This window comes from Vipera ursinii (genome assembly GCF_947247035.1).
Source record: "Vipera ursinii genome assembly, chromosome: 6".
Lineage (NCBI taxonomy): Eukaryota > Metazoa > Chordata > Lepidosauria > Squamata > Viperidae > Vipera > Vipera ursinii.
In genome coordinates this window covers 11,814,710-11,835,647 of record NC_139515.1, presented here as the reverse complement: position 1 = coordinate 11,835,647, position 20,938 = coordinate 11,814,710, and the positions used below count along the sequence as shown (strand labels likewise).

The 20,938-nt window shown below is 41.2% G+C and overlaps 1 protein-coding gene across 1 annotated transcript in view; it reads left to right on the top strand.

Moving 5' to 3' along the window:
• Positions 1-20,302, top strand: part of LOC310642539 (rho GTPase-activating protein 8-like) — a gene marked incomplete at its 3' end in the record, with an annotated part of 41,293 nt that extends 20,991 nt beyond the window's left edge. Inside the window, exons 8-13 of the mRNA XM_083366332.1 lie at positions 781-891; positions 4,301-4,374; positions 10,685-10,762; positions 14,268-14,396; positions 15,981-16,084; positions 20,105-20,302. Coding sequence (XP_083222458.1) covers positions 781-891; positions 4,301-4,374; positions 10,685-10,762; positions 14,268-14,396; positions 15,981-16,084; positions 20,105-20,302 — 694 coding nt within the window. The remainder of the gene's footprint in view (positions 1-780; positions 892-4,300; positions 4,375-10,684; positions 10,763-14,267; positions 14,397-15,980; positions 16,085-20,104) is intronic.
• Between the last annotated feature and the right edge of the window lie 636 nt (positions 20,303-20,938).

Sequence of the window (20,938 nt, the reverse complement as noted above, 5' to 3'; positions counted from 1 at the left end):
AAAACTGCCAAGATTGAGGAACATTGGAATTACCTTCTCCATGTGATGAGCTTCAAAGCCAGAAGATAATGTAGGAAAAATTACAGGCAATGGGTTTTCTCTTTTGATCATTCTTTGAATGTTGGATTTCTGGCAGTTAGTATGGGGTACCACGGGATTGTTGAATAAACAGAAAGAGGGGCACTCTTGAAGCAGTGCTCACAGAGTCATCTCCTCTGTTGTTCTGAAAGGAATATCAGCAAGAACAGCAAGCTTAGACTCATTATTAACCAGCATACGTAATCTTTTGTCCTGTTTTTACATGGAGCATCCAGAAAACCTAATTAAGTCCGTGTTTCAGCTGTGGGAAGTGAACTCTTGTGATTTCCCACTCTCCTGGTTGGGAGGATCCATGGCAGTGATGACTGCTTTGTTTGTTTTTCCGTCCAATGTTAAACGTAGTTTTGTTTCGTAGTTCTTAAAACACGTGCATCTAAATTAAAAACACATAAAACAAACAGAGCTGTGACTTAAAACAAAACATTCAGAAATCTCAGGTACAAGATAAAATAAACTGTAGCTTAGGAACAGATAAAACCTGTAAGAATAGCATACTTTGCATTCTGTTTATATTTTGTTTCTAATAAGTGAAGATCAAAGTCTAATTGATGCATCCTTTCCAGAATCCCCTCCTCCACCTCCTGTCCACCATTTTCTCCTCCACCAATGAATTTGGTCTGAGTGATATAAATGAACCAAACATTTTATCTCTTGAATGTTGAGATTGTTTTTCCCCACCAGACATGATGAAAATCTTCGGATGAAACAGAAGAGCAGATCCCTTCCTCCAGCCAAGCGTCCTCCACCACGGCCTCCTCTTCCAACACAGCAGTTTGGAGTCAGCCTCCAGTAGTAAGTCCCCCTGCTTTATTTGACCATGTTGCTCACTGTAACCTGACCCGCTACAACATGGGTGTCAAACTCGTGACGTCACGTGACGTGTCGCGACGTATCGCAACTTTTTCCCCATTGCCGGAAATGGGGTGGGCATGGTTTTGGCATGACGCCTCCGGCCCATGGGTTTTGCCAGAAATGGGGTGGGCACGGTTTTGGTATGACACCCCTGCTCTACAAGATTTACTAGTCCTCCTTGACGCCACTCTCAGGCATCCTACATGTCTTGATGCCGTGACTGTCAGCTAGACATCTGGGCTTGTAAAGGAATGTAGAGATCATCTTGGGTGATGAGGTTGGAGAGAAAAAACTCTTAAGTGGGGGGACTTGTAAATAACATCAGATGATCCAGAGGAAAAGGGAATCCTGAAAAAGAGCCCACAGTGACCCCAACCTTGCTTTTGCTTGGGAGAAGATGGAGTAGTGTAGAGAGAAACTTAACCGGACCATCATGTTTTCTCTTCTTCCACCCAGCAATGATAAAAACATTCCAGGAATCCCTGTTGTGTCATTTTTTTTGACCGGATCTGTACTTCACAGGGCAGGACATTGAAAAATCATGAGCTTGGCTTGCTTGTCTCTCCTTTATTTTAAAAATTGGGGATTGAAAGAAAGAGAATCCAAAGAATGCATGAAGGGATTCTTTGTAAAACTTAAAAGAGTGGTCCACGGATGCTTCTTTCTTGCACTGTAGTGCCTACTAATACAACCTAACACTTTCTGCTTGTCCACGTTATTAATAGCTACCGATGGTGTCTTTTCTCCTTTGCTTAAGACAAATGGGGTGAAAGAATGATCAGAGAAGGTGTAGCTGTCCTGTGTTTTCTATCTGAAGCAAACTTATAAGCTTTCCTTATATTGGTGCTTCTAAGTATGATGTGGGGGCTCAGCCACATGGGTCGTGGAGCTAATCCTGAGTGGCTGAATTCATATTTCAGCCAAACTCAGTTACATCCCCACCCCCTATCACTTCGTATCTGTTTAGATAGATTTATAAATTATTTTAACAAATAGAGGGACTCCCTCATTTTAACCTGATAAATAACCTTGAAGACTAGATTTGGCAGGGGAAAAGGGAATGGCCCAAAGACAGCTAGGGGCCTTCTATCTTTCAAGATCAACAAAAACCCTGATGAGGTGATGTTCAAGATGTTTTCTTGACAGGAACATCATCGTCAATTTTTTCTGGTTTTATTTTAGGTCCCAACTTGAGTTAGGAAATTGGGATTTTGGGAGGGTGCCCCATGCATCATAGAAATTTGCATGCTGCCTGAAATTCTTTGGACTAAAGCACTGTGGAAGTCTTGTTAATAAAGAAATCCATGTGCTACCCTGCTTGAATCTGCTTAGTCTGAGAGCCCAAGTTGGCCAAGCGCTGAGTTAACCTTAAAGGAGATGAGTCATCAAGCTTGACATCTTCTGGATAAAAAGATCAACTGGATGGTCCCTTGGTCAGACAGCCTTGAAAAGTGCTCACTGTCCTTCTGAAGATCTACTGATGTTCACACTGGCCACACCACTCCTGCTACTGTTAGTGGGAGCTTTCTGTGGATTTCTAAAGTACCAAAACTAAACCCTTCTCAAATAACAGAATTTTCCATTTATGGATATGGAATTCTTTGAGACTCGGTAATTATCCTTGTCATCTCACAGAATTCTCCTGTGCGAACTTAAATTGGGCACTTAATTTCCAGAAAGTGAGGGAGACCTGTGGCTTTAACACACAACTTCCCACCTTTGAGGCTTCAGATAATCAATGCCAGGAATGATGTTGGCTAAATATGTATTCATGGTGATCCCTTTTCCAGGATTTTGACCTATGATAGTATGATCCAGGACATGCCAGGATATTCTACAGTTGAACAAGGGAGGGAGGGAGGGAGGGAGGGAGGAAGGAAGGAAGGAAGGAAGGAAGGAAGGAAGGAAGGAAGGAAGGAAGGAAGGAAGGAAGAAAGGAAGAAAGGAAGAAAGGATATGCTTTGGAGATGGTTAAGGCACTAGAATAGAAGCCAGGAGATTGTGAATTCTAGTCCCACCTTAGGCATGAAAGCCAGCTGGGTGACTTTGATCCAGTCACACTCTGTCAGCTCAACCCACCTCACAGGGTTGTTGGGAAAATAGGAAGGAGTTTTAAGCCAGTTTGCTGTTTTGAGTTATTTATAAAGTAATAAAGGTGGAATAAAATATCTAATCTAATGTCAGGAGATGATTCAACTGTTTTAAAGAGCTGCAGACAGGAGGTGTGTTTGCTCAAAGCCGCTTTTTGGAATCAGATCCAAAGTCTTGCAAACCACAAAGTACTTATGAACATCGTATCTCCTTGTTGAAAAGAACTTTATGAGAAATCATAACATTAATCATAACATATAATCCCGAATCTACATGGCTTGAGGCCAGATTACATGCCTTTTTCCAAGAGCCTCTACCCATTCAGTTTGATCCATCAGATCAGGCATGCTGCAAATCCCGTCAGCCAAGAAGTGTTGGCTGGTAGGGACCAGAAAATGGGCCTTTTCTGCAGGGTCCCCTGTTTTGTGGAATATTCTCCTCTTGGAAATTAGAATGGCCTCAGCCCTATTGGCCTTTTGTAAGGCTTTAAAAACCTGGCTGTGTTCCCAGGGCTGGGGCTCTGCATATGTTAAGGACCCTGTTTCTAGGTTTTACCGTTAATTGGTTAATTATCTCAGCTGCTCTATGTATTTATTTTGGATACTCTGATTTATTTATTTATTTTAATGCTCAATTGCTTTTATATTTTTAGAACTGTAAGCTGCTCAGAGTCACTGGTTGAGACAGGCAGCTATAGAAACTGATTGAATGAATAAATAAATAAATCATATTTCCTTAAACGAGGCTGAAAAAACTGTTTCTAGGTGAAGATACACATTTCACTTTTACCCCTGTTAAGGAATTCTTTTGAAGTTATGCTGAATGAGCTGCAAGACTGATTTTCTTTTCACACTGGATATTCCAAGTAACAACTTGCTATCAAATAATTTTTTTTTCTCTGCATGGGGGTTTATGCAGTGGTGGGATTCAAATATGTGAACAACTGGTTCTCTGTGTGGATGCCGCTTCCAGAAGTCCATTCTGGGCCTGGGCAACAAAAAATTAGATACCAGTTCTACAGAAGTGGTGCGAACCGGCTGAATCCCACTGGATCTGTGTCAAAATCTACAAGATGGTAGGCACGGCATCAAAATCAAAACATTGCCCTCTTTTTCTGACACTCTTATATTTTATTTTATTTAAAAAAAAAGAAAAGAAAAAAGAAAGGCAGGATAACAGATTAGAATCGAGATAACTTTTACAATGCTGTGATTTTTGTTCAGATCATGTTTCAGCTTGTTTTCTTTTTCTCCAACAGCCTCAGTGCTAAAAACAAAGGGGAGTTAATCCCACCTGTAATGAATCACACAGTGGCTTACTTGAAAAAAAGAGGTAAGGATTCCCTTCCACTTTAAAGCAAAGAATTGCAAAGGTCAATGTAGCGAGAATGTAAAAACCATTTCACAAGCCTTCAGAACCAGCACAAAAAAGGTGAAAGTCACCTTTCAGCCATGGAAACTGACTTGTTGATGTTAGTCCAGCCTTGACTCTCCCTGTTATTGTGGTTTGGAAAAACAAAGAGAGCTTTCCATTTAACTTCTGAGTGCCTGGAAGGAAGAAAGAGAGAGAGGGAGGGCTCTGAATCTGACATAAAACTAAGTAATGATGCGCGCACACATATTTTTCCTCTTCGGTCTGAACAATGACATCAATGGCTATGAATTACATAAGCAGACCCCTTTCCTAATTCACCTGGAAGGTGCTATAGGAGATTTTTTTCCCCAGGGGTGCATTTGGAAGAGAGACACAATCACAATTATATCCAAATACAAACGGCTTGATTAAGAGGGCTAGAGGCAAAGACAGACCTAAATAGGGGTGGGTATTTTCCCTGACGATTTTTTTTTGCAGTGGGGATATTTATTTATTTTTATTTATTAAAATATTTTGCTACCCATTTCATCACAGGCAACTCTGGGCTGCTTTAAAGTAATAAAATCATAAAAATAGATAATTCTAATAACTGTGGCAAAAGAAAGCAAAGGTAGTACCAATAGTAATGGGTGACTTGGATGTAAACCCAAAACAACTGGAGCAGTACTTGAACACTTAAAGGCATTGACAAATTCACCACCAGTCAATTGCAAAAGGCAGCTCTACTCTACTGTTCCGCTTACATCCTGCGACGATACCTTCAAACACCATCAAACATCCGCATCTACCTATCCCAGGTCCTGAAGCCAGGAGACAACCATCCTCTTATGTCTCTTGAGTGATGGGTCCTAATCTCTGTAGTGTCCTCCCCTGTGGAGCCCATCTGTTTACTCCTGAACTTTCCTGCATCAGATGCTTTAATCAGTTTAATTAGATTGACATTTAACGAATTGATTTATAACTGATTTTGCTCTTCAGAAACTTTTTTTCATGAATGTATCATTGTTGCTTTATTTTAATTATTGTCCGTGGTTTGTTTTACCTGTTCAGAAAGCTAAACAAGATTAAAAGGTAAAGGTAAAGGTTCCCCCGCACATGCGTGCTAGTCGTTTCCAACTCTAGGGGCCGGTGCTCATCTCTGTTTCAAAGCCGAGGAGCCAGCGCTTGTCCGAGGACGTCTCCGTGGTCATGTGGCCGGCATGACTAGACGCCAAAGGTGCACGGAACGCTTTTACCTTCCCACCGTAGTGGTCCCTATTTTTCTACTTGCATTTTTACGTGCTTTTGAACTGCTAGGTTGGCAGAAGCTGGGATGAGTAACAGGCGCTCACTCTGTTACGCGGCACTCGGGATTCGACCCGCCAAACTGCCGACTTTCTGATCGACAAGCTCAGAGTCCTAACCCACTGAGCCACCGCGTCCCTTAAACAAGATTAGGCCTGGCTAATATTTTTATGGGAAACTACCAGAGTAACTACTAGTTACTGCTGCTGAGCCAGGTAATACCTATTCTATACCTGTGCATTTGATTTTTCTTGCCTAAGTATAAAAACTTGCTTTTCTCAGCACTGAACTGCATTTTGTTTGATAAGGCCCAGTGTTCAAGTCTGCGAAGATTCTTCTGGATCTTGAGCTTTATCTTCTAAAGGGTTGGCTATTCCCCCAATACAGAATCAGTTTGATTTACTGGAACTAAACAAAACTAATGAAACTTAAAAACTTACAATTGACTCTCATCCTACATTGAGAAATGTAAAAAAACAAACCAAAAATTGTTAGCTTATCCATTATGGAAGAAACAGAATAAAGAATGAAATCTGCATTGGGGATGGAATCAAATAACTCTGAAACAATAAACCTTACTTGCCAATTCATAATTATTTTTTGGAATTATACAGCAAAATGAAATCTTGCAGTTAGCAAAAACAGAAGAAGATTTGAATGGAATATTAATTTAAAAATTTACGGGCCAAAAAAGGAACCTCTTAATCAAACCTTTATTGGAAGATAGAAGCAAATAAGCAATTAAAAATGAATAAAATGCAGGGCCTGATATTTCTCCAATACATGACAAGAGTTTTCAAGAAATTCCCTAATAGAGTAATGAAAGATATATGAAGAATATAATGAAAAAGGTCTTTTAATTTCCTTGAGTTATAAAGAAGGAAAGATTCAACTCGTCCTGAAGCATACAGGCTTACAACATTATTGAATGTAGATTATAAACTCTTCACAGCAATTCTTACTAAGAGGATAAATGGCTTTTTAACTGAGACAATATAGTAGATTTTGACCAGATGATATTTTTCCTGAAGAGAGGTATAAGAAATAACATGAAGCATGTTGATAAGATAAACCCCAAAGACCAAAAAGTATCTATGATTTTTCTTGATGAGAAAAGCCTTGACCTTGGGAGGGCCGTTTTTGTAAATTGTTTTTTTTAATGGACTATGGCCCTAACTTTCTAACACGGATACTGGGTATTTCTAAAGAACAGAAAGCTGAAATGATTAAAAATGGTCTGATTTCATTATCATGTACTATGCTGAAGAGAACAAGGCAAGGCAAGGAACCCCTGTCTTCAAGGAGAATCAAAGAGAAGAGCTTTTTCTGCTCTTCTTTTTAATATTCCCCAGCAATTCCCTTCAGCAAAAGCTCAGAACTGTCCCAATTAAGTCCAGCCACGAGCAGGCCGAGATTAGTCCATAGAGCAGACATGTCAAACACAAGGCCCGGGGGCCGGATCCGGCCCGCGAAGTGGTTTCATGCGGCCCGTGAAGCCATCCTGGAAACAGTGAGGGAACGGCCCCCACTGCCTTGGCCCTGGCCCAGAGACCCTCCTTCTGCCAGAGACCCTCAGATCTGTCCCACTCCTGCCCAGGCCCCCATAGGCACCCTTGACGCGAACGATGTAGAGCTGACCATGCCCACCCAGTAGGCCATACGCACTCTAGCCACGCCCACCCAGTAGGCCACGCCCACCCTGGCCATACCCACCCGGCCCCTTGAGGGCAACCGCAATACTGATGCGGCCCTCAATGAAATTGAATTTGACACCCCTGCCATAGAGCAATGGCCTACTAGTCCGCAAGGCAATTGAAAGTTGCTCAAACAAAATTAACTTCACCAGGCAAAACCATTTACTGTAAATCCACTCACAAGAGGGCTCACATGGCAAGAAAAGTTCAGAGTCTCCAAGGCACAATTTCAAACATGGTGTCAATCCAGAGTGAAGCAGGAATCATGACAATCAAACAGCTAGAAAACCAACACATTCCCAGCAAAGGCTCCATAGGTCTGCTGTGATAAATAGACAGCTTTCCGGTGCAGCTCATCAAGACAGGCGGGGTTTTTTCCTCTCGAGTATTCTGGCTGACCTCTGCTGCTCCTGCCTTTTCTCTGCCCCTCTTGGATTAGGTGCAGAAGGCTGTTCCTCCTCACTGGCCATTTGCCACTGCAAACTTTCCTCAGCTGAAGCCTCCTCCAAATCTCTTCTGGACAACTGTTCAGAGCCATCAATCAACCCAGTTCCTGATGTGCCAGGAATGGGCTCAACCTCCCCTGACATCTGAGGAGGAATCTGGGGAGTCGCCCAAGGGAGATATCACATTGTGTTTGTGAGAACTGCTTCCACTCTTGGAACGGTACTAAAACTTGGTTTTGCCGATTGGCATGAAGCCCTGAGGTGGACGCTCACCACTGTAGGTGGTTCACAGCAGACGAAGACCTCATTCCCATGACTTCCATCTCTGGTTCTGGGTTTTTTTGCACAGTTTTAAAGTTTTAATTGGCATAGTTTAAATATTTAAATTGCTTTCCTGATTATCTTTTTCTGATCTGTAAGCCACTCAAGAGTCTCCTGACTGGGGATATGGGCAGCATATACATTTAGCAAAAATAAATAAATAAATCTCCCTTTTATTTTTATTAGCGCTAGAATCCTTGTCAGTCCAGATACAGAGGTAGTCCTCAAAGTACAAGAGTTTGTTTAGTGACTGTTGGAAGTTACAACAGCAGTGGGGGAAAAAGCGATTTACCGCTGTTTTTCATGCTTATGTCCATTGTGGTATCCCCATGGTCAGGTGATCGAAATTCAGAAGCTTGGCAACTGGTTCCTACCTATGCCTGTTGCTGTGTCCTGGGGTCATGTGATCCCCTTTTGTGACCTTCTGACAAGCAAAGTTTCCCATTGGGAAAGTTGCAAATGGGGATCACGAGACCTGAGACAATGCAACTGTTTAGGCTGGTTTTCAAGCCTCCAGATTTTAACCACGTGACCAATTGTAACTTCAAATAGTTGCTAAATAAGTAGCTGTAAGTTGAGGACTGCCTGTACTTTGATGATTGTACTTAGAAGGAAACATACTGAACTGGCTTGGTGTATGATAACGGCTGCAAAAGTATTACAGGAATTAATCAGCGTATGACCGTTTAACAACCATCCAAAGGTATGACAATACTGAAAAAAGTGACTTATGACTGGTCCTCACACTTACGACCATCACAGTCACGTGAGCAAAATTTAAGCACTCGGGAGCCGGCTCTTATTTAAAACAGTGGCAGTGTGTCCCAGGGTGGCTTGATCACCATTTGTGATCTTTTCAGTCACCTTCTGCCAAACAGTAGGTGAAGCTAGAGTCATTTAACAACCATGTCCCAGTAGTCAAGGACTACGGTACCTAAATATGACTTTTTATTGAAAAAAGATCTTGCGTTCCTCCAGTGGTGGCGCAATGGTTAGAACGCACATTACAGGCTAAATCTGCTGACTGCCAGCAGTTCGATTCTCCCAGGCTCAAGGTTGGCTCAGACTTCCATCCTTCGGAGGTCAGCAAAATGAGGTCCCAGATTGTTGAGGTCAATACACTGACTCTGTAAACCACTTAGAGAGGGCTGTAAAGCACTGTGAAGTGGTATATAAGTCTAAGTGCTATTGCTATTGCTAGAAGAATAGTTAATCAAACCATGGAAATACACATGTGCTGTTCAGGTCGTGGATTAAAAGCTTTTGGGTCAAGGCAAAAGGAGGCCTCAGAGTCCTGCTAGTGCAGAGAGGATGAATAGCCATTCTCCCAGGTTAGAATAGAATAGAAGTGGAAGGGACCTTGGAGGTCTTCTAGTCCAGTCCCCTGCTCAAGCAGGAGAACCTATACCATTTCAGACAAATGGCTGTCCAGTCTCTTCTTAAAAACTTCCAGTGTTGGAGCATTCGGAACTTCTGGAGGCAAGTTGTTCCACTGATTAATTGTTCTCACTGTCAGGAAATTTATCCTTAGTTCTAGGTTACTTCTCTCTTTGGTTAGTTTCCATCCGTTGCTTCTTGTCCTGCCTTCAAGTGCTCTGGAGAATAGCTTGACTCCCTCTTCTTTGTGGCAACTCCTGAGATATTGGAAGACTGCTATCATGTCACCCCTCATCCTTCTCTTCATTAAACTAGACATACCCAATTCCATTGGGTATGTCTAGTGAAGGAGTATCCAGAGGTATCTTTAAGAGAAAACCAGTATTTCTTCACCTTGGCAAATTGAAGGGCTAGGGCAGGGGTCCCCAACCCCCGGTCCGTGGACTGGTACCAGGCCGCAGCATGCCAGCAAACAGTCCGCACAAAAAAGCAAAGCCCCATCCATGGGATGCAGGCAGCACACACAATCACACACGCTCCAAGCCATGGAAAAATCTTTCTCCATGGAGCCCGTCCCTGGTGCCCAAAATGTTGGGGACCTCTGAGCTAGGGCAAATAAATTTAACAAACAAATTGAAGGTGTGTGGACTTCAGCTCCCTGAATTCCACACGTCTTCAAGTTGCCAAGGTTGAGGAACTTTCTCACTCTTTGAAAGCAACGATCAGATGTCTTTGTGAGCCCTTTGCTTCTTCCATGCCCCCAGCATCACATACAACCAGGCAAAACAATATACTCATGTTCAGTTTTTTCAAGCTCATAAAACAGGAGATGCAAATTGGAGGTTAGATTTCTACTGATGCCTACTTTGCTTGAGTAAACGTCTGGTCTCTGCATAAATGCTTTTGTTATGCAAGAGAATTGGGCTGTGATGATCACACTTTGCCTGCAGAAACCTTAAAACACTAAACACAACAATGTAGCAAGGTGGAGAAAAAATTACTTTCACCTGATTTCTGGTGAAACAAGCAAAACAATTGGCTAATATGAACCAGTATGTACTGTACCTATATCAAGAATGCTGAGTATTTAATTTAGAAGGTCAAAAGAAAGTGGTGAAAAGTCACTTCAGTCTTTTCCTCTTCAAGGACTTAAAACGGAAGGGCTGTTTCGAAGATCAGCTGGCATCAAAAGTATTCAGGAGATTCAAAAACTTTACAATCAAGGTAAGTGGCCCTTTTATTAGCAAGAAGTAAAAAAAGCAAAAAAAACCCCCACAAACCTGACATGCAAACATAGACTAATTTTCATTAGTTGTTTGATTAATCACAAACCCCTATAAAAAGTGAAATGCCATTTTAGATAGGCAAGAGATAAGGGCACCTGTAAAGAATAGAATAGAATAGAATAGAATAGAATAGAATAGAATAGAATAGAATAGAATAGAATAGAATAGAATAGAATAGAATAGAATAGAATAGAATAGAATAGAATAGAATAGAATAGAATAGAATAGAATAGAATCTGGAAGGGACCTTGGAGGTCTTCTAGTCCAACCCTCTGCTTAGGCAGGAGAACCTATACTGTCTCAGACTGGTGAATGTCTACTTTCTTCTTGAAAATATCCAGTGATGGAGCACCCACGATTTATGGGGGTAAATTGTTCCACTGATTGATTGTCCACACTGTGAGGAAGTTTCTCCTTAATTCCAGAGCGGGTGGGAAGGTGGTCAAACATTCACAGTGAAAAATTTGTGCACAGCTGGGCAAGTGCAGCTATGAGGCGGAATGAGGCAACTCTCCACAGCCAACTCACCATGGCCAATTCACCACAGGACAACTCGCCATGGGCAACTTGCTGCAGAACTATTTAATTTAAAATAATTTTAAAACTATTTTTAATTTTTGTCATTCGCATTTCATTTTGTCCCTCCTTTGGCATTCTTTCTTTAATGATTCTACAATTTCTTCGATGTTAGTGTAACTCTTGTTTCGTGGCAAATTGTCCCACAGCGAGTTGGCTGCAAGCGAGGGGTCCCAGAGGAGGGTAGTTATAAAGTCAAGATGACTTCTGCACAGCATAAGGAAAAATGTTTTACTTTCTTAAAACCTATCCAGAGCATCAAAAAAATGCAAGCAAGGCTCCCAATTTGGGCTTGTGAATATTTGGGGGAGGGTTACAAAGGGAAGACTGGCAATTAAAGGCCACCTCAGGAACACACTTTCTGCCATCTTGATTCAAGCAGTCTCTCTTCCTTGATTTAATTATATTAGTCACTGATAAACACTGGCTTTCAATCTCTCTTCTAGTGCATGTTACTGGTCTCTCATTAAAAGAAAATATTAGATATATGATTTATTAAACAAACGCCACCCTTCATTCTTATGAGGAAAGGATATCCTGATTCCCTCCAATTACCATGGTTAGTTAATATACTAGAAATGTGGTTCCCCAAAATATAGACTAGTAAGATAATTTTCTTTTTAATTTAACCAGCTCCCCACTCCACACTAGGTCTTTAAGGGACTGGAGAGATGCCATCGTAACCTTAAATCAAGAAAGAAGAAGCTAGGACCAGCATTTAAAACAGTTTAAACAATGAATCGTGACCAGCTTATATTCATGGTTTCATAACAGCTACGAAATGACAAATTTTGAATCCCGCATAGCTTGATTTGCTCTAAACAGCAATATCACCTCCTCTGCTTTTTGCTTTATTTTATTTTTTTTTAGTGCTTTTTCCTGTAGATACGATGTCAAAAGAAATCATTTGTGAAATGCACTGGAGTCATTTTATGAAATGTTTTTATAGCGCAAGTATCTTGCTGCTAGATAATAACATACCATTGTCGCCACAATAAGGAAAAAAAAGAATAGGCAGCATAAGATTACTCTATCTCTTATCTGATATAAAATCAGATTACTTTGAAAAAAATAAATGTAGCACTTGATAAACTTCACAAACTCAATCTTAAGTGGAAAAGATCTGCATTTGAGCCAGCTTAGAGCCACTGAAAATAATTTATTTTATTTTAATTTTAATCCCATTTATATCCCGCCCTTCTCCGAAGACTCAGGGCGGCTTACAATCTAAGCACAAATAATGTGCTTAGCAATAATGATGATAATAATGATAATATTATATTAATTATATTATATAATTATATATTATATTATATTAATATTATAATAATGATCAAATTATAGCTGTAGCAAGGAGGGTCTTGAGTTTATGAAGTAGTTGGGTAGGTATGCAAAATGGAGTGCTGCCGCTCTCACTTCAGGGCACCTATAGGAGGCTTATAACATTAAAAGGTGGATAGGTAGATAGATAGATAGATAGATAGATAGATAGATAGATAGATAGATAGATAGAGTGCTTTTTTTGTAAAAAAAAAAAAAGGTGCCGGAACTCACACATGTCATACAACCCGCCTTGCCTACCCTACAAGGTTCCATCCAAAAAAGGTGCCGGAACTCCATTTTGGGCGTTCTTTGACAAAAAAAGCCCTGGATAGATGTTAGATAGATAGATACTGTAGATAGATAGATAGATAGATAGATAGATAGATAGATAGATAGATAGATAGATAGATAGATAGATAGGTAGGTAGGTAGGCAGGCAGGCAGGCAGGCAGGCAGGCAGGCAGGCAGACAGACAGACAGACAGACAGACAGACAGACAGACAGACAGAGACAGAGACAGAAAGACAGATAGACAGACAGACAGATAGATAGATAGATCAGGTAGGCAACCTTGGCTCTTTTATGACTCGTGGACTTCAGCTCCCAGAATTCCTGAGCCAGCCATGCTGAGGGAAAAGGGAGAGGTTTCCAAGCTGAGCCATGCTGGCTCAGGAATTCCTGGAGTTGAAGTCCCACCAGTCATAAAAGAGCCTACCCCTGGCCTAGGCCGCTTTATGACTGGTGGACTTCAACTTCCAGAATTCCTGAGCCAGCCATGCTGAGGGAAAAGGGAGAGGTTTCCAAGCTGAGCCATGCTCGCTCAGGAATTCTGGGAGTTGAAGTCCACGGGTCATAAAAGAGCCAAGGTTGCCTACCCCTGGGATAGATGGATAGATGATAGAAATAGATGATAGATTTATTTTGATGTTGTAAGCCGCCCATATGTGTATATATGTATGTATGTATATGTATGTATGTGTGTGTGTATACATACACATATACACACAAATGTGTAAAACCACAATAAAATCATAATAAAATACAAATTGTAACTAAGACTAAAAGACGGGGAGGAAAAGAACAGCATGTGGGGGTGAGATGGAAGCTGCTGTTAGCTGATCAACTGCCTCCAGTGTCACCCTCCTCTTTGGAGCCCCAAGCTCACTGGCAGAGCCAAGTCTGTTCCTCAGGTAACCAGGATCCATGCCATGCAGGGCTTCACAAGCAATAAACAACACCTGGAATTGCACTCAGGAGCAAACCCAGCAATGAGTGCAACTCATGGAAGAGTGATGTAACATAGTCTACTCTAGGGGCCCCAAAGATTGCCCACGATGATGCACTCTGCACCAGTCGAAGCTTCCAAAGGCTCTTCAAGGGTAGCCCCATGTAGACTGCATTGCAGTAGTCCAAGGGTGAGATGGCCAGGGCTTGAATGACTGAGTGCAGGGACTCTTGACCCAGGAAAGGGTATGAAAGATGTTTGAATTAAATCCTCTGGTTTAAATTTTCTTATATGTATTCTTGGGCATTTTCTGTTGCAGGAAAATTTGTTGATTTTGATGAATATGGAGATATTCACATCCCTGGAGTAATCCTGAAGGCTTTTCTCCGAGAACTCCCCGAACCTTTATTGACCTTCCCAATGTACGATCAGATCATTGAAATCACTGGTAAGTCACTTTCCTCAGATATACGGCTTTGACTCATCTGTACTTTTGACTGATAACAGCATATTTTCTGAATAGCAAAACCTGGTGAAGATAGAGAATTTTTTTTTCCAGAGATGTAGATCTCTGCAAAGGAGATTAACGTGTCATGGTGCACCCTCTCTAGCTGTTTGGGCTGGAAACTTGCTTTTCACCTTAATTATCTGATTTTGCATGTATTCCTCTGAGCCCCATGAGACCTGTGCAAAGCCTACATAATTTGGTTGGCCAAGACACAGAGACATCTCTCACATCTTCCAGAATTTGAAAAAAAGAAAAGAAAAAGGGAAGACTGAATTTGAGTTGGGCGTGAGGTTGCAGTGACAAGATGGGAGCAGAAAACCCCAGAGAGAGGAGTTCATTATGAAAATGCAATGAAGAAGCCTCTCACATCCTGGATTGGAAAAAGAACAGCAACAATTCCATTACTAGGAAAGGGTGGAAGAAAGAAACCTGGGTTTTTAATTCTGGGATTGCTTGGAAGGAAGCAATTTGAAGTGCCATTGTTTAGGCTTCATGTCCAGACTTAGGCAAATGGATTGAGTGACCCTAGAAAGGATTACTTCTAGAGGAACCGTCTGCCTTGTGGTAGGACGTGCACCGAATTGATCTTGATTTATTTCAGAAAAGATGAGTAGGTCTGAGACATTTAGTAATTGAAATAAATAAGAGACTGGGGACAAGGGGTGTCGGGAGGTCAAAAAAATTCAGATGGTGACCACACCCACGTCTGAAGCCCTGTCCACTTTTACATGCTTAATGCAGTATAAAAAGGGGTGGAGTTGCAATCAAGCAATCTTTTGGTTTAGCAATTGTCATCCTAATTCAGGAATATCTGAGCATGTTTCCTAATCTGAGTATAAAGGTAAAGGTAAAGGTTCCCCCGCACATGCGTGCTAGTTGTTTCCAACTCTAGGGGCCGGTGCTCATCTCCGTTTCAAAGCCGAAGAGCCAGCGCTTGTCCGAGGACGTCTCCGTGGTCATGTGGCCGGCATGACTAGATGCCAAAGGCGCACGGAACACTGTTACCTTCCCACCGTAGTGGTCCCTATTTTTCTACTTGCATTTTTACGTGCTTTCGAACTGCTAGGTTGGCAGAAGCTGGGACGAGTAACAGGCACTCACTCTGTTACGAGGCACTCGGGATTTGACCCGCCAAACTGCTGACCTTCTGATCGACAAGCTCAGCATCCTAACCCACTGAGCCACCGCGTCCCTCTTAATCTGAGTATATATAGCTATTAATGAATGTGTGTACAAAAATACTTAGTGCATCTTCTTCAATTGGGTGATAGGGTATAGTGTTATTTTCCAGTAGTCTTTCTTGTAACTGTAGGTGTGCAGATTTTGCTGATCCTGTCTTTTTCAGCTTCATTCTTCCTACTGTTGCACTAAAATATTACACGGACGTATTGTGAAGGAATCAAACTGAACATAGGGAGCATTTATTTTCACCTTATTGAAGTTTCATCCACCCAAGCCACTTCAGGAGAAGAATCGAACTAGAATTGGTGAATGAAATGGTTAATCCCTTGTCTTTTCTTATAGGTGTGGAAAGTAGTTTGCGAGTGGCCAGATGCAAAGAAATTGTACACAGACTTCCTGAGCACAATTATGTGGTGCTGAAGTTTCTGATGTGTTTTCTCCACATGGTTGGTACAAATTAATGAGCACCCCATCCTAGCAACCATACAGTATTTACTTTTTTTTTTACCATAACCTGCAGAAAACCAGGTACCTGTAATGGTATGTAGGAATGACCTTTGGAAATAGGAAGAATAGCCACAGCCTAGACCAGGGGTAGGCAACGTTGGTTCTTTTATGACTCGTGGACTTCAACTCCCAGAATTCCTGAGCCAGCCATGCTGAGGGAAAAGGGAGAGGTTTCCAAGCTGAGCAATGCTGGCTCAGGAATTCTGGGTGTTGAAGTCCACGAGTCATAAAAGAGCCAAGGTTGCCTACCCCTGGCCTAGATAATAATCCAATAAACAAAATTTGAGTCCAAAGGAAGGGTGCAGAAAGTGCCTGAGAAGGGACCCTCCCTACTTTTGGAGAGTAAAAGTCAGGGACAAATAAGATTCAGTTACTGTAAGTTTACAATAAAGGTTGGTGCTTCTTTGGATTGCCTCAAAGGGCTGATGGTTCCAGATGAAATTTTTATTCTCAACTTTATCAATACATTTACCAATCCTCATCCATTACTAGAGACTTTCAATCGTCACTTGTTTTGCTGCAAAGAGTAATTTATATGTGACTTACCTTTCTGCAACGATCCTCCTCACCTTCCTTTGATTCAAGAGCCAACTGGGCTTTCCGCAGCATCATGAGGTGGGAAAAGCTTCATAAAATGGGCAGGACCAGGGGCTACATTGAATTTGGATCCTCCACCACCTCCTCCTCCTCCTCCTCCACCTCCTCAGCTTAATAAGAACAAAGACAAGCAAAATGGAACTTACTCCCCCTCTCTTTTAAAAAGTCCATCAAAGAGCAATTTCTCTGACTTCTTTAGGCCATCCTTCTCCAAGGTGTTCCTGGATACCTGCCCAGGAACACGGATTGACCCCTTAACTATTTCAGGTCAAAGGTTACCTCTACAATCTTCAAATGCCCATTCCTCTTCTAGCAGGAAGAAACAGAGAGAGTTTATTCATGCCCATACATGCTGAAACAGACTTTTCAACGTAGAATACAGACATGGAGTAAAGTGGAAATGTGTAATTAGTTCATGCAGTCACTCTCTATCTACTCTCTCTCCCACACAATTATGTATAAGTATTTCTTAAAGAGTTTTGGCCAGCTGCCTAAAAACCAGTAGAAGCTGGCATAGGGCAGTAGACCACCTGCTCCATGAGCTTTAGAGTTGAAATGTCGGGAAGAGGAAGGAAATAGGATTTCCCCTTGCTTAACACAGTAGCTTTATTGCTCCTGTCGGAAAATTAATATTTTCCAAACCTATTATCTCTGTATTTCAGGGGACAGATACACACACACACACACACACCATTAATCACAAAATGGCTTAGTTCATCTCTATTCATCTCTAGGTGCACAGATTCATTTTATAAAAAATTTGGGGGGAGGCAGTGGATGACTGTGGGATTTTTTTTGTGCATGAAAAGTGAACCCTAATGCATTTTCTTAGAAAAATAGATGGTGCTCAAATGAAAATAAATTGCATCATATTCTTTCAGATTTGATTTTATTTTATTTTTTGATCCTTCATCCCTTGGCTGATCTCCTGATCAGGAGAGCTTTGGTATTGTGTCAAAGAAACCAAGAGAACATAAGTCTTCTAGGTATGGAAGCCAGTGAGGTGACTTTGGGCCAGTCCTTCTCACTCAGCCCAATAGTGAAAAAAATGTTGTTGGGAAAAAAAATAGGAGGAGGGGACTTTAGGTGTATTCTTCAGTTGATGAGAAATGAAGGCGGGATTAAAAATTGAATCAATGCTGTTGTTGTTGAAGGAAAAGTTTTCATCATGGTTCAGACCAAGCCAGGAATAAACAATATGGCAACTGCTTTAGAAAGAAGGTTGCAGTTTATGGAAGAAAAAGAGAGAGCAAATGTAGGGAGTGGGTTTTTATACCCTCTGGGGCTCTTGAGGTTGTTTCCTGTTCCTGTCTGAGGCTTTGTATTTCCTGTGTCATGTATTTTGACATGAGTATGAGTGTGCCGTTTTGGCATCTATCGGTTAATCCTATTATGTCCTGTCTTAGAGTTTGGGTGGGGTATGTAGATTTTAGATGTCTTTGTCTTCCTAAGCTTCTAGCTGGAGACCTCCAATCTTCCTGAATGGATTACCACATCTGCATTTCTTCAGAGCTGGTTTCTGCTTGGGGGAGGGAGACTTGGGGCTATTCTGCCTCTTTTAAGATCCTTTGAGGAATCTTAATATTTTATTTTTAATATTTTTAAATATTTAAATATTTCCTTCTCTGGGCGGGGGTTGGGGGTGGGGGCTGGCTTTCCACACTGTAATAGCAAGATCAGGTCCAATTAAGACTTTGATGGGAAACCACCAAAAAATACCAGGCTCTCTGCTAGATGGTGGCAGTTAAAAGTCTTTGGAATGGAGTGATAGCCAGCCGCCAGTATTTTGTTAAAAAGCCACACCCGTCATGTAGTCACCAGGAGCCAAATTTGGTTGAAAAAAGATGACTTTTCTCATTTTCCCTTTGCGGTGAAGAACCTTGTCGCGATTTTCCTCTTCACTGAAGTTTTTAGGAAAAAGAACATGTTTTTTTTTTAAACTAGGATTAACTACTGCTTTCTTTTGCTGTTTCTGGAATTATTGTTATTACTACTTTACAACCCGATCACAGTTCTTAATAACAAGTAGCCAAGGAATGGTTTTCAATGAAAAATGTGGCAGCTTTTAGAAGGTGGGCTCTGTCTAGGACAGGGGTAGGCAACCTCGGCTCTTTTATGACTCATGGACTTCAACTCCCAGAATTCCTGAGTCAGCTATGCTGACTCAGGAATTCTGGGAGTTGAAGTCCATGAGTCATTAAAGAGCCGAGGTTGCCTACCCCTGGTCTAGGAGTTTTTCCTTCTGTAACTGTGACTAAGTAGCTCAGTTATGGAAATATCTCTCTTCAGGGGCCACCTGGAGAATTTGGGACTGAAACTGCACGATTCTGCTAAAGTGCAAAATTAACAAAATTCTACCATCATTCATAAAACTTGCCAGCTGTAATCTTCCACAATATTAATAGTTTTCTGCATTCTCTCACTAGAGCCAAACTCCAATTGCACTAAAAGGGACCCGATTCCCAATTCTGCGGCCCTGTTTCTCTCACTGCTACAAAAAGTTAGCAATTCCTTCTGTGTTCTTGTACCAACATTACTGGATGAATAAATAGCAGACCATTTTCCGATTACAGACTAGTTGTTAACCTGTCATTTTACTAAGAGAGAACACCTTCCTCAAAGTTCATTATTTGGCTGGTTCATTATTTGGCAAAGTTCATTATTTGGCTGGTTCTACCATAAATAAAAGCTGCTTCCTTTTCAAATAATAGTATTTGCATATTTGTTAAATATATATGCCATCCATCTCACACTGAAAAGTAACTCTGCTTTTCATACTATTGTAAAAAATATATAAGATATATGCTATATCAGGAGTCTTCTAACTTGGCTCTTTTATGACTTGTGGACTTCAACTCCCAGAATTCTTCAGCCAGACATGCTGGCTGAGGAATTCTGGGAGTTGAAGTCCACAAGTCATAAAAGGGCCAAGTTTGAAGACCCCCATATCATATATTATACTAGTTTGTTACTATTTTTATACTATATAATGCAGTATTTAAAGAATACAGTTTTAAATATATATTTTTTCCAGACAGAATTATTCCTCTGTATCCTATTAGAGTTCTTTTCCCAAGACATTCTGCAGAAGTCATATTCTTCCTGTATGTTTAACGGTTACATTTTCTTTGATTTTAGAAAAGCATGAGCTTTATTGGTTGGGAAAATGTGTAAATCATAGAAAAATAGATCTTTTTAAAAAAAAATCAAAAAAGGCTTTGGTGCATTGTGCATGCAATGTAGATTTAAAAGGGATCAGCTGCAGTTATGGTCATTATCTTGAGTTTTTTTTAAATACTTTCTGCCCAACACCTGCTAGATGTGTTGTATATGTTCTGATTTCTATGTCTTTCTTTCTCCAGGTGTCACAGGAAACTATTTTCAACAAAATGACCAGTTCTAATCTTGCTTGTGTCTTTGGCCTGAATTTAATCTGGCCACCCAACAGTGCGCCATCCTTCAGCACATTGGTGCCTATAAATCTTTTTGTTGAGTTGTTGATCGATTTCTATCCCATAATCTTCAGTTCACGAAACGTGCCTGGCGAATGCTTGCCTTGAGAATCAAAAGAATGGGGACTGTAAGGACACTCCCCCTCCTTCCCACACTCTTCTATGCAAGGCAGGGGGATGAATTCCCATGTTACAAGGCAAGTATCGGAGGAGGAGAGCCATGTTGGTTTAAGGGAGCAAAACAAATCAGGAGTCCGGCAGCCCCTTTTCCAATCCATTATATTTTTATTAAACAGTAGCAGCTTTGTAGGAGTTCTATTTTGTTTGGGGTATTTTTTCTGCGCTATCCACCTCCCACTCGTTTGCTTAGCTCAGCATCTGTGCTCAGACAATTCTCTTGCTTTGAGCCACCTTCCTCCGTAAGCCCTTTTAAAAATGCATGAAATCACCAATCGGTTTGTTTTTCAGGGACATTAATGCCTGAGCTGTGAGTACTGATTGAATGGTAAATCCAGACTTCCTTCGCCTCCCTGGGAATAAGACAGGGATTTGAAATGTGCATCTGTTGTGTTCCCCCCAGAGTGCTAGTGGCTGATTGGACTGATTCTGGGCACGAAAAACAGACAGTATTACAAAAGTTTTGAATTGCATTCAAAGAACATTTAGAAATTTGGTTCTGCATTGCCCCTTTGGTTCCAGACGGCTACACCTTAAGAGAATTATGTTTTCCGTGCAGCACATGCC